The sequence below is a fragment of the Gobio gobio genome (assembly GCF_949357685.1).
Source record: "Gobio gobio genome assembly, chromosome: 15".
Lineage (NCBI taxonomy): Eukaryota > Metazoa > Chordata > Actinopteri > Cypriniformes > Gobionidae > Gobio > Gobio gobio.
In genome coordinates this window covers 1,129,502-1,142,253 of record NC_137108.1, presented here as the reverse complement: position 1 = coordinate 1,142,253, position 12,752 = coordinate 1,129,502, and the positions used below count along the sequence as shown (strand labels likewise).

Here is a 12,752-nt window from a genome sequence, read left to right as displayed (position 1 = left end):
CTCATGTTCTCGTGTTTTCTGCTCATACAGGAAGAATGTGTGGATTGAGTTTATTTCTAAAGGGTGTTGTTGCATATTCAGTCACCTTTAGATACAGCATCACTGCAGAAATGATGATGATGATGATGATCATACACACATATTCAGGATCTCAATATAAAACACAAGAGTCTCCCTCTGAAACACGTCTAGCCTTCACTCATGTTGATGTTTGATTCACATTTACATTTAGTCATTTAGCAGACGCTTTTATCCAAAGCGACTTACAAATGAGTGCAATAGAAGCAACTAGAACAGACAAGGGCAACAGTGTGCAAGTGCTGTAACAAGTCTCAGTTAATCGAGAACAGAACACATAGGACTTTTTTTTATTCATTTATTTAAAAAAAATCATAAATAGAAAATGAATAGAGTGATAAGTGCTATTCTTGATAGGTCAGGTGCTGCTGGAAAAGATGTGTCTTTAGATGTTGCCTAGCAGCACCATCTGCTGCTCGAATTGAGATAGGCAGGTCATTCCACCAGGTGGGAGCGGTCCAGGAAAAGATCTGTGAGAGCGATTTCATGCCTCTCTGGTATGAGGTTGTGATGAAGTGCTGGTTTGGCTGAGACCACAAGCAGTTCTGTCTATGCAAGGTTGAGTTGCAGGTGATGCTCCTTCATCCAGGCTGAAATGTCTGTTAGGCAGGCAGCAATACGAACACCAACCGTGGGATCATCTGGTTGAAATGAGAAGTAGAGTTGAGTGTCCTCTGCATAGCAGTGATAGGAAAAGCCATGTTTCTGAATGACCGATCCCAGTGATGACATGTAGATGGAGAAGAGAAGTGGCCCAAGCACTGAGCCCTGTGGAACTCCAGTGGCTAGATGATGTGACTTAGACACTTCACCTCTCCATGACACCCTGAAGGACCTACCTGAGAGGTAAGACTCGAACCACTGGAGAGCAGTTCCTGAGATGCCCATCTTCATGAGAGTTGGCAGGAGGATCTGGTGGTTAACTGTGTCAAAAGCAGCAGACAAATCCAGTAAGATAAGTACTGTGGATCTGGAAGCCGCTCTTGCCTGCCTCAGTGCCTCCGTAACCGAGAGCAGGGCAGTCTCAGTTGAGTGGCCGCTTTTGAAGCCTGATTGGTTGATGTCCAGGAGGTTATTCTGTTCAAGAAACGTAGACAGCTGGTTAAACACAACTCGCTCAAGTGTCTTTGCAATAAAAGGCAGAAGGGATACCGGTCTGTAGTTTTCTAAAAGTGCTGGGTTCAGAGAGGGTTTCTTAAGCAGTGGGGTTACCCGAGCCTGCTTAAATGCTGTGGGGAAGGTCCCGGTGTGAAGAGAGGTGTTGACAATCTGAGTGAGTGCAGGAGTAACTGAAGAAGAAATGGCCTGAAGGAGGTGGGTGGGGATAGGATCAAGCGGACAGGTAGTGGGATGATTGGATAGGATGAGTTTGGAGACATCTGCTTCAGAGAGAAGGAGGGGAGCGTGTGTGTGATGGCTGTTGAGATGTGTGTGTCAGTTTGTGGTGTGGAGAATTGGCTGCTGATGGAGGAGGTTTTGTTTGTGAAAAATGATGCAAAGTCATCAGCTGTAAGAGTTGATGAAGGAGGAGGATGAGGATGAGGATGAGGAGGAGTACAAAGGAGCGAAGAGAAAGTTTTGAAAAGTGCACGGGAATTGTCAGAGGAATTGTTGATTTTGTTGTTAGTATGTAGTTTTAGCAGTGGAGACATTAGTAGAGAAAGAAGCGTGAAGAGACTGATACAGGGTAAGGTCAGTCGCGTTATTAGTTCTGCGCTACTTCCTCCCTGCCGCCCGAGTCCAGAGCGATGTTCGCGGAGAACATCAGACATGCGGGGGCATGAAACAACAAAACCAATAAATACCAATGCATGTGAAAATAGTGTTAAGCCGCGTTTCCACCGAAATTACCCGGAACAATTTGTACCAGGAACTTATTTTACAGGAACTTTCCCCCCCAGATCTGCTACTGTCTGTGTTTCCACTGCGGTCTAAAGTACCGAGAAGATTAGGCAAATTAGGACTGCGCACGGCTGCTCCTCCCAGTCAGAGACGGACAGTAATCATTTTTGAGCGATACTGTCTGCAACAATAACAAGTGGAGGAGATGCAAGCAGCGCTGCTTTTGGTAGTTATGTATTGTTTTAATAAAGAGGTCATTAACAAAACGGCGGAAAAGAGACGAGCACTGATACTAAAGCATATTCTGAAAGCTTGTAAAGCTAGATTTAAAATAAGACAACGTATGTTATTATCAGCTATTACGGACATTGACCGTGAGTTTGCTGAGACGAACGCACGCCATCAGACAGAAAGAGCAAGACTGATATTTACTGAACGCAGAACAAACGAACCTCGCATAAAACGCTGCGTGAGCTCAACCAATCAGCATGTTGAGCGCCCAAGTCCCACCCCTGAAAGTTCCCGAACTTTGAAAAAGTACTACCCCGGGAGCAGGGCCGTTTGGAGGGGGAAATATTTACCCAGAACTTCATTTAGACCCTGCGGTCGAAATACACCGAGTACCACCTCAAAGTTCCTGGGGAAAGTTCCTGCGGTGGAAACGCGGCTCTAGATACACCAATCAGGTATAACATTATGACCTAATATTGTGACCCGTCGGCTGGACATGGGCTCAACAATGCTTAGGTAGGTGGGACGTGTCAAAAGCCGTGTTTCCACTGCAGGAACTTTCCTCAGGAACTAGGAATTTTTTTTGGGGGGGGGGGGGGGGGTGTTCCTCTAAAAAAAGTTCCTGGTACAAATTGTTCCGGGTAATTTAGGTGGAAACGCTGCTAAAGTCACATCCACAAAATGGAGGACCCAAGGTTTCCCAGCAGAACATTGCCCAAAGCATCACTGCCTCCGCTGCCATGCCTTCTTCCCATAGTGGCCGGTTCTCCACTGGTCCTTCATGACCCTGTGGCCGGTTCTCCACTGGTCCTTCATGACCCTGTGGCCGGTTCTCCACTGGTCCTTCATGACCCTGTGGCCGGTTCTCCACTGGTCCTTCATGACCCTGTGGCCGGTTCTCCACTGGTCCTTCATGACCCTGTGGCCGGTTCTCCACTGGTCCTCCATGACCCTGTGGCCGGTTCTCCACTGGTCCTTCATGACCCTGTGGCCGGTTCTCCACTGGTCCTTCATGACCCTGTGGCCGGTTCTCCACTGGTCCTTCATGACCCTGTGGCCGGTTCTCCACTGGTCCTCCATGACCCTGTGGCCGGTTCTCCACTTCTGATAGAGACTGGCCACTGCAGACCGGGAACACCCACAAGAGCTGCAGTTCTGGAGATGCTCTGACCCAGTCGTCTCGCCGTCACAATCTGGCCCTTGTCAAACTCGCTCAAATCCTTACGCTTGCCCATTTTTCCTGCTTCTAACACATCAACTCTGAGAACAAAATGTTCACTTGCTGCCTAATATATCCCACCCACTAACAGATCATCAGTGTTATTCACATAATGTTATGCCTGATTGGTGTATATGGTTTTAGTTGTTGGTCATTGGCTGGTTTGTGTGCCAGATGATGCAGATCTCTCTCTAAACACACACTGGATATTCTCATACATTTGGATCATATTCTGTGGATTTTTATATATTTGATGCTTCAAGTTGTGTGTGTGTGTGTGTGTGTGTGTGTGTGTATTCAGTGTTTTCAGGATTATAGTTGTCAAACTACTTCATGTTGTCACACTTAATCCATAAATAAAACCCATAAATTCATATAATCAGATTAAAAGCATAGAACAGTTGCAGAAAAACAAAACATCTGAAAAACCTCAATTTATTCTTAAATATTTTTCCATATTACAAAAACGTTAGCCAGAATTGTATTACTCCATTACTCTGCCGTGTGTGAAGCCTCAGGGATTGTGGGACTCTGGTGTGTATCCGATGGCTTTAGCTTCACCACAGATGAGGATACAAAGGAAAACTGGAGCCTTTCAAACACACAATTACAGTCTGTACTTTAGCAGTGACAAATATGGCTCTAACGTAAAATAATAATTTAAAAAAACTGTAAAAAATGACTTCAGTGAGTCCAGTCCTCGACTGAAAGACAGGAAGTGTCCAGAATCATGTACATTCACATCATCACATGGTTGGCTCGCGGGCGGGAAGAGCACAGAGCAGGTGCTCATGGGAAGACGGTGGGGATGGGGCACTGCCAGCCGTCTGAAGAGCCCTGGACCCCGTCCTCCAGATCCAGCCCCGCCTCAGGGGCCTCAGGGGCCTCAGGGGCCTCAGGGTGTTTGGCCTCCTGTGACGCCGCCGGCTGAGAGTCGGACTCAGAGTCGTGCTCCAACACCACCTCCACTTCCTGTGGCTTCGCTGTCAGGGACAAAACAAGAGTCTGCTGTTGTTGATATTCATTGTTAAATATAATTAAACATGCTTGATTGAAAAATGTAGTTACTCCAAACACAGATGTACACACACACCGAAACAGTTTCTCATGATCTTAAAGGGACAGTTCACCCATGTCGAACTCATGTTGTTCCACACCTGTATGATCTCTAACAGACAGAAGCCAATGATCTCCATAGTGTTTATTTTAGTCACTGTCTTCCGTCAACTGTCCATTCTTCAAAGCATCATCTCACAGGTGTGGAACAACACGAGGGTGAGTAAAGGATAAGGGGGAACTGTCCCTTTAAGAAGCGGATGAAGTGCAGACACGTACTGGTCAGTTTTCCGCTGGGCAGATACCCATGTGATCTCTTCATGTGCAGCTTCATGTTGCTCTTCTGGGTGAAGCTGATGGTGCAGACCTCACACCTGTAGGGCTTCTCTCCCGTGTGTTTGACCCTGTGCACCTGCAGGGCACTCTTCTGGTTGAAGGCTTTATCACACAGCGGGCACTTGAAGGGCCGCTCGCCTGAAAACAAGCAAACGAGTCAGTCAAGCTTTCACAACAACACGACAGCACTCAACGGGTCTCATTCACTCATAATTCAGTGGATTCTTTTGTATTTGTACGCACGTATTTGGGCTTTCTGCCCAACCCATCTCCATATAAGAGCTTTCTGCCCAACCCATCTCCATATAAGAGCTTTCAGCCCAACCCATCTCCATATAAGGGCTTTCAGCCCAACCCATCTCCATATAAGAGCTTTCTGCCCAACCCATCTCCATATAAGGGCTTTCCGTCCAACCCATCTCCATATAAGAGCTTTCTGCCCAACCCATCTCCATATAAGGGCTTTCAGCCCAACCCATCTCCATATAAGAGCTTTCTGCCCAACCCATCTCCATATAAGAGCTTTCTGCCCAACCCATCTCCATATAAGAGCTTTCTGCCCAACCCATCTCCATATAAGAGCTTTCTGCCCAACCCACCTCCATATAAGGGCTTTCTGCCCAACCCATCTCCATATAAGAGCTTTCCGTCCAACCCATCTCCATATAAGAGCTTTCTGCCCAACCCATCTCCATATAAGGGCTTTCTGCCCAACCCATCTCCATATAAGAGCTTTTTGCCCAACCCATCTCCATATAAGAGCTTTCTGCCCAACCCATCTCCATATAAGAGCTTTCGGCCCAACCCATCTCCATATAAGAGCTTTTTGCCCAACCCATCTCCATATAAGAGCTTTCTGCCCAACCCATCTCCATATAAGAGCTTTTTGCCCAACCCATCTCCATATAAGAGCTTTCTGCCCAACCCATCTCCATATAAGAGCTTTCCGTCCAACCCATCTCCATATAAGAGCTTTTTGCCCAACCCATCTCCATATAAGAGCTTTTTGCCCAACCCATCTCCATATAAGAGCTTTCTGCCCAACCCATCTCCATATAAGAGCTTTCGGCCCAACCCATCTCCATATAAGAGCTTTTTGCCCAACCCATCTCCATATAAGGGCTTTCTGCCCAACCCATCTCCATATAAGAGCTTTTTGCCCAACCCATCTCCATATAAGAGCTTTCTGCCCAACCCATCTCCATATAAGAGCTTTCCGTCCAACCCATCTCCATATAAGAGCTTTCTGCCCAACCCATCTCCATATAAGGGCTTTCGGCCCAACCCATCTCCATATAAGAGCTTTCCGCCCAACCCATCTCCATATAAGAGCTTTCTGCCCAACCCATCTCCATATAAGAGCTTTCGGCCCAACCCATCTCCATATAAGGGCTTTCTGCCCAACCCATCTCCATATAAGGGCTTTCTGCCCAACCCATCTCCATATAAGGGCTTTCAGCCCAACCCATCTCCATATAAGAGCTTTCTGCCCAACCCATCTCCATATAAGGGCTTTCCGTCCAACCCATCTCCATATAAGAGCTTTCTGCCCAACCCATCTCCATATAAGGGCTTTCAGCCCAACCCATCTCCATATAAGAGCTTTCTGCCCAACCCATCTCCATATAAGAGCTTTCTGCCCAACCCATCTCCATATAAGAGCTTTCTGCCCAACCCATCTCCATATAAGAGCTTTCTGCCCAACCCACCTCCATATAAGGGCTTTCTGCCCAACCCATCTCCATATAAGAGCTTTCTGCCCAACCCATCTCCATATAAGAGCTTTCCGTCCAACCCATCTCCATATAAGAGCTTTCTGCCCAACCCATCTCCATATAAGGGCTTTCTGCCCAACCCATCTCCATATAAGAGCTTTCCGCCCAACCCATCTCCATATAAGAGCTTTCTGCCCAACCCATCTCCATATAAGAGCTTTCCGTCCAACCCATCTCCATATAAGAGCTTTCTGCCCAACCCATCTCCATATAAGAGCTTTCTGCCCAACCCATCTCCACATAAGGGATTTCTGCCCAACCCATCTCCATATAAGAGCTTTCTGCCCAACCCATCTCCATATAAGAGCTTTCCGTCCAACCCATCTCCATATAAGAGCTTTCCGCCCAACCCATCTCCATATAAGGGCTTTCTGCCCAACCCATCTCCATATAAGGGATTTCTGCCCAACCCATCTCCATATAAGAGCTTTCTGCCCAACCCATCTCCATATAAGGGCTTTCTGCCCAACCCATCTCCATATAAGAGCTTTCCGCCCAACCCATCTCCATATAAGAGCTTTCTGCCCAACCCATCTCCATATAAGAGCTTTCCGTCCAACCCATCTCCATATAAGAGCTTTCTGCCCAACCCATCTCCATATAAGAGCTTTCTGCCCAACCCATCTCCATATAAGAGCTTTCTGCCCAACCCATCTCCATATAAGGGCTTTCTGCCCAACCCATCTCCATATAAGAGCTTTCCGCCCAACCCATCTCCATATAAGAGCTTTCTGCCCAACCCATCTCCATATAAGAGCTTTCCGTCCAACCCATCTCCATATAAGAGCTTTCTGCCCAACCCATCTCCATATAAGGGCTTTCTGCCCAACCCATCTCCATATAAGAGCTTTCTGCCCAACCCATCTCCATATAAGGGCTTTCTGCCCAACCCATCTCCATATAAGGGCTTTCTGCCCAACCCATCTCCATATAAGAGCTTTCCGTCCAACCCATCTCCATATAAGAGCTTTCTGCCCAACCCATCTCCATATAAGAGCTTTCTGCCCAACCCATCTCCATATAAGAGCTTTCTGCCCAACCCATCTCCATATAAGAGCTTTCTGCCCAACCCATCTCCATATAAGAGCTTTCTGCCCAACCCATCTCCATATAAGAGCTTTCTGCCCAACCCATCTCCATATAAGAGCTTTCCGTCCAACCCATCTCCATATAAGAGCTTTCTGCCCAACCCATCTCCATATAAGAGCTTTCTGCCCAACCCATCTCCATATAAGAGCTTTCTGCCCAACCCATCTCCATATAAGAGCTTTCTGCCCAACCCATCTCCATATAAGAGCTTTCTGCCCAACCCATCTCCATATAAGAGCTTTCAGCCCAACCCATCTCCATATAAGAGCTTTCTGCCCAACCCATCTCCATATAAGAGCTTTCTGCCCAACCCATCTCCATATAAGAGCTTTCAGCCCAACCCATCTCCATATAAGAGCTTTCCGCCCAACCCATCTCCATATAAGAGCTTTCCGTCCAACCCATCTCCATATAAGAGCTTTCTGCCCAACCCATCTCCATATAAGAGCTTTCCGTCCAACCCATCTCCATATAAGAGCTTTCTGCCCAACCCATCTCCATATAAGAGCTTTCAGCCCAACCCATCTCCATATAAGAGCTTTCTGCCCAACCCATCTCCATATAAGAGCTTTCTGCCCAACCCATCTCCATATAAGAGCTTTCAGCCCAACCCATCTCCATATAAGAGCTTTCTGCCCAACCCATCTCCATATAAGAGCTTTCTGCCCAACCCATCTCCATATAAGAGCTTTCCGTCCAACCCATCTCCATATAAGAGCTTTCCGTCCAACCCATCTCCATATAAGAGCTTTCTGCCCAACCCATCTCCATATAAGGGCTTTCCGCCCAACCCATCTCCATATAAGAGCTTTCTGCCCAACCCATCTCCATATAAGAGCTTTCTGCCCAACCCATCTCCATATAAGAGCTTTCCGTCCAACCCATCTCCATATAAGAGCTTTCTGCCCAACCCATCTCCATATAAGAGCTTTCTGCCCAACCCATCTCCATATAAGAGCTTTCTGCCCAACCCATCTCCATATAAGAGCTTTCTGCCCAACCCATCTCCATATAAGAGCTTTCCGTCCAACCCATCTCCATATAAGGGCTTTCCGCCCAACCCATCTCCATATAAGAGCTTTCCGCCCAACCCATCTCCATATAAGAGCTTTCTGCCCAACCCATCTCCATATAAGAGCTTTCTGCCCAACCCATCTCCATATAAGAGCTTTCTGCCCAACCCATCTCCATATAAGAGCTTTCTGCCCAACCCATCTCCATATAAGAGCTTTCTGCCCAACCCATCTCCATATAAGGGCTTTCTGCCCAACCCATCTCCATATAAGAGCTTTCTGCCCAACCCATCTCCATATAAGAGCTTTCTGCCCAACCCATCTCCATATAAGAGCTTTCTGCCCAACCCATCTCCATATAAGAGCTTTCTGCCCAACCCATCTCCATATAAGAGCTTTCTGCCCAACCCATCTCCATATAAGAGCTTTCTGCCCAACCCATCTCCATATAAGAGCTTTCTGCCCAACCCATCTCCATATAAGAGCTTTCTGCCCAACCCATCTCCATATAAGAGCTTTCCGTCCAACCCATCTCCATATAAGGGCTTTCTGCCCAACCCATCTCCATATAAGAGCTTTCTGCCCAACCCATCTCCATATAAGAGCTTTCCGTCCAACCCATCTCCATATAAGGGCTTTCCGCCCAACCCATCTCCATATAAGAGCTTTCTGCCCAACCCATCTCCATATAAGAGCTTTCTGCCCAACCCATCTCCATATAAGAGCTTTCCGCCCAACCCATCTCCATTTAAGAGCTTTCTGCCCAACCCATCTCCATATAAGAGCTTTCCGCCCAACCCATCTCCATATAAGGGCTTTCTGCCCAACCCATCTCCATATAAGAGCTTTCTGCCCAACCCATCTCCATATAAGAGCTTTCCGTCCAACCCATCTCCATATAAGGGCTTTCTGCCCAACCCATCTCCATATAAGAGCTTTCTGCCCAACCCATCTCCATATAAGAGCTTTCCGTCCAACCCATCTCCATATAAGGGCTTTCCGCCCAACCCATCTCCATATAAGAGCTTTCTGCCCAACCCATCTCCATATAAGAGCTTTCTGCCCAACCCATCTCCATATAAGAGCTTTCTGCCCAACCCATCTCCATATAAGAGCTTTCCGTCCAACCCATCTCCATATAAGGGCTTTCTGCCCAACCCATCTCCATATAAGAGCTTTCTGCCCAACCCATCTCCATATAAGAGCTTTCCGTCCAACCCATCTCCATATAAGAGCTTTCTGCCCAACCCATCTCCATATAAGGGCTTTCTGCCCAACCCATCTCCATATAAGAGCTTTCTGCCCAACCCATCTCCATATAAGAGCTTTCCGTCCAACCCATCTCCATATAAGAGCTTTCTGCCCAACCCATCTCCATATAAGAGCTTTCTGCCCAACCCATCTCCATATAAGAGCTTTCCGTCCAACCCATCTCCATATAAGGGCTTTCCGCCCAACCCATCTCCATATAAGAGCTTTCTGCCCAACCCATCTCCATATAAGGGCTTTCCGCCCAACCCATCTCCATATAAGAGCTTTCCGTCCAACCCATCTCCATATAAGGGCTTTCCGCCCAACCCATCTCCATATAAGAGCTTTCCGTCCAACCCATCTCCATATAAGAGCTTTCTGCCCAACCCATCTCCATATAAGAGCTTTCTGCCCAACCCATCTCCATATAAGGGCTTTCCGCCCAACCCATCTCCATATAAGAGCTTTCTGCCCAACCCATCTCCATATAAGAGCTTTCTGCCCAACCCATCTCCATATAAGAGCTTTCTGCCCAACCCATCTCCATATAAGAGCTTTCCGTCCAACCCATCTCCATATAAGGGCTTTCTGCCCAACCCATCTCCATATAAGAGCTTTCTGCCCAACCCATCTCCATATAAGAGCTTTCCGTCCAACCCATCTCCATATAAGGGCTTTCCGCCCAACCCATCTCCATATAAGAGCTTTCTGCCCAACCCATCTCCATTTAAGAGCTTTCTGCCCAACCCATCTCCATATAAGAGCTTTCCGCCCAACCCATCTCCATATAAGAGCTTTCTGCCCAACCCATCTCCATATAAGAGCTTTCCGCCCAACCCATCTCCATATAAGAGCTTTCCGCCCAACCCATCTCCATATAAGAGCTTTCTGCCCAACCCATCTCCATATAAGGGCTTTCAGCCCAACCCATCTCCATATAAGGGCTTTCTGCCCAACCCATCTCCATATAAGAGCTTTCTGCCCAACCCATCTCCATATAAGGGCTTTCTGCCCAACCCATCTCCATATAAGAGCTTTCTGCCCAACCCATCTCCATATAAGGGCTTTCTGCCCAACCCATCTCCATATAAGAGCTTTCTGCCCAACCCATCTCCATATAAGGGCTTTCTGCCCAACCCATCTCCATATAAGGGCTTTCTGCCCAACCCATCTCCATATAAGAGCTTTCTGCCCAACCCATCTCCATATAAGGGCTTTCTGCCCAACCCATCTCCATATAAGGGCTTTCTGCCCAACCCATCTCCATATAAGGGATTTCTGCCCAACCCATCTCCATATAAGAGCTTTCTGCCCAACCCATCTCCATATAAGGGCTTTCTGCCCAACCCATCTCCATATAAGAGCTTTCTGCCCAACCCATCTCCATATAAGGGCTTTCTGCCCAACCCATCTCCATATAAGGGATTTCTGCCCAACCCATCTCCATATAGGGGCTTTCTGCCCAACCCATCTCCATATAAGGGATTTCTGCCCAACCCATCTCCATATAGGGGCTTTCTGCCCAACCCATCTCCATATAAGGGATTTCTGCCCAATTTTAGAAAAATTTTTGAAGAAAAAAAATATTACAAAATCTTTGGTGAATTGTGGTTTGTTCTTAAAATCGTTCGTATACACATTTCATGCACAACTTTGTGTGTACGCATGCTTAGTGAATGAGACCCAATATCTTACAAAACTGCAACAAAATGGTCTATGACTTCAGCAAATAGTGATCATTTTAAATAATCGGCACTGCCACTTGATAACGATTTTGAATTGATTGACAGGCCTACTGTAAAATGCTGAAGAGCGAGCAGAGCCTGGCTTTACCTGTGTGTGTGCGGTTGTGTCTCTCTAACTGACTGGGTTTGGCGAAGGCTTTGTCACAGTTGCCGCATTTGAAGACTTTGGGTTTCTGAGCGCTGACTTTGGGTCCCTTCTTATGGACGTACTCGTGCTCCTGAAAGACACATTTAACACACTTTAGTACAGTCCTAGAGGATCAGAATGACATTTATAGCAAACTTCATATCTGTGACATGCTGTCGAATAAAATCATTTAGTCTCAGTCTGCAAAGAAACAAAAGGAAACATTGACGTACTGCACCTATAAATGGAATATGAGATGAATGGATGATTTAGAGGAACATTAGGTCATGAAGTGTCAATCAATTTGTGCTGTGATATGAACATTAATATTTTACATGGGAAAAAGTGATTGTTTAGCAGCTGTTATACGTTTATTCACGCATTGTGCTGCTATGATTTCTATATAATCTACAGTTTTGGGTAGAAAATATGTTTTGAGTATTGAATTTGAATAAGTAATATGTGTGAATTGTTGGTTTATGCCACTTCTCTGCATATGAAAGAATGTGTGTTGTATTGGGGCAGATACTGCCATCTGGTGAGATAAAGAAGAATAACATGACTTGAAAATCATGCTGTGACCATAATAACCAGTGTGAAGTTATGCACTATATGGACAGAAGTATTGGGACACAGCTCTTAATTATTGAGTTCATGCCTTGCGTCTACAAGCGTGTGTAAGTGTGTGTGGTTGAGAAGAGCTCAGAGTGAACTCAAGCGTGCTCCTGTGATCGGATGCAGTGAGTCCGTTTGTGAATGTTAACCCGGAGATATTCCACAGTCAACTGTAAGTGTTATTATGGGAAAGCGTTTAGGAGCAGCAGAAACTCAGACATGAAGCGGAAGATCACGTGAAGTCACAGAGGGAACCACTCACGAGTGTGAGGCCAGATGGAGAGTTACACACTTCAGCTTCCACACATTTCTTAATGCTTCAGCTCATTTAGACAGTGCTGTTCTTCCAACTCTTCCAGCACGACTGTGTCCTGG

The 12,752-nt window shown here is 46.5% G+C and overlaps 1 protein-coding gene across 1 annotated transcript in view; it reads right to left on the bottom strand.

Moving 5' to 3' along the window:
• Nucleotides 1-3,790: 3,790 nt before the first annotated feature.
• znf236 (zinc finger protein 236) overlaps nt 3,791-12,752 on the bottom strand; it is a gene marked incomplete at its 5' end in the record, with an annotated part of 53,820 nt that continues 44,858 nt past the window's right edge. The window contains 3 exons of the mRNA XM_079837069.1: nt 3,791-4,353; nt 4,706-4,900; nt 11,724-11,853. Coding sequence (XP_079693195.1) covers nt 4,160-4,353; nt 4,706-4,900; nt 11,724-11,853 — 519 coding nt within the window. The 3' untranslated portion in view covers nt 3,791-4,159. The remainder of the gene's footprint in view (nt 4,354-4,705; nt 4,901-11,723; nt 11,854-12,752) is intronic.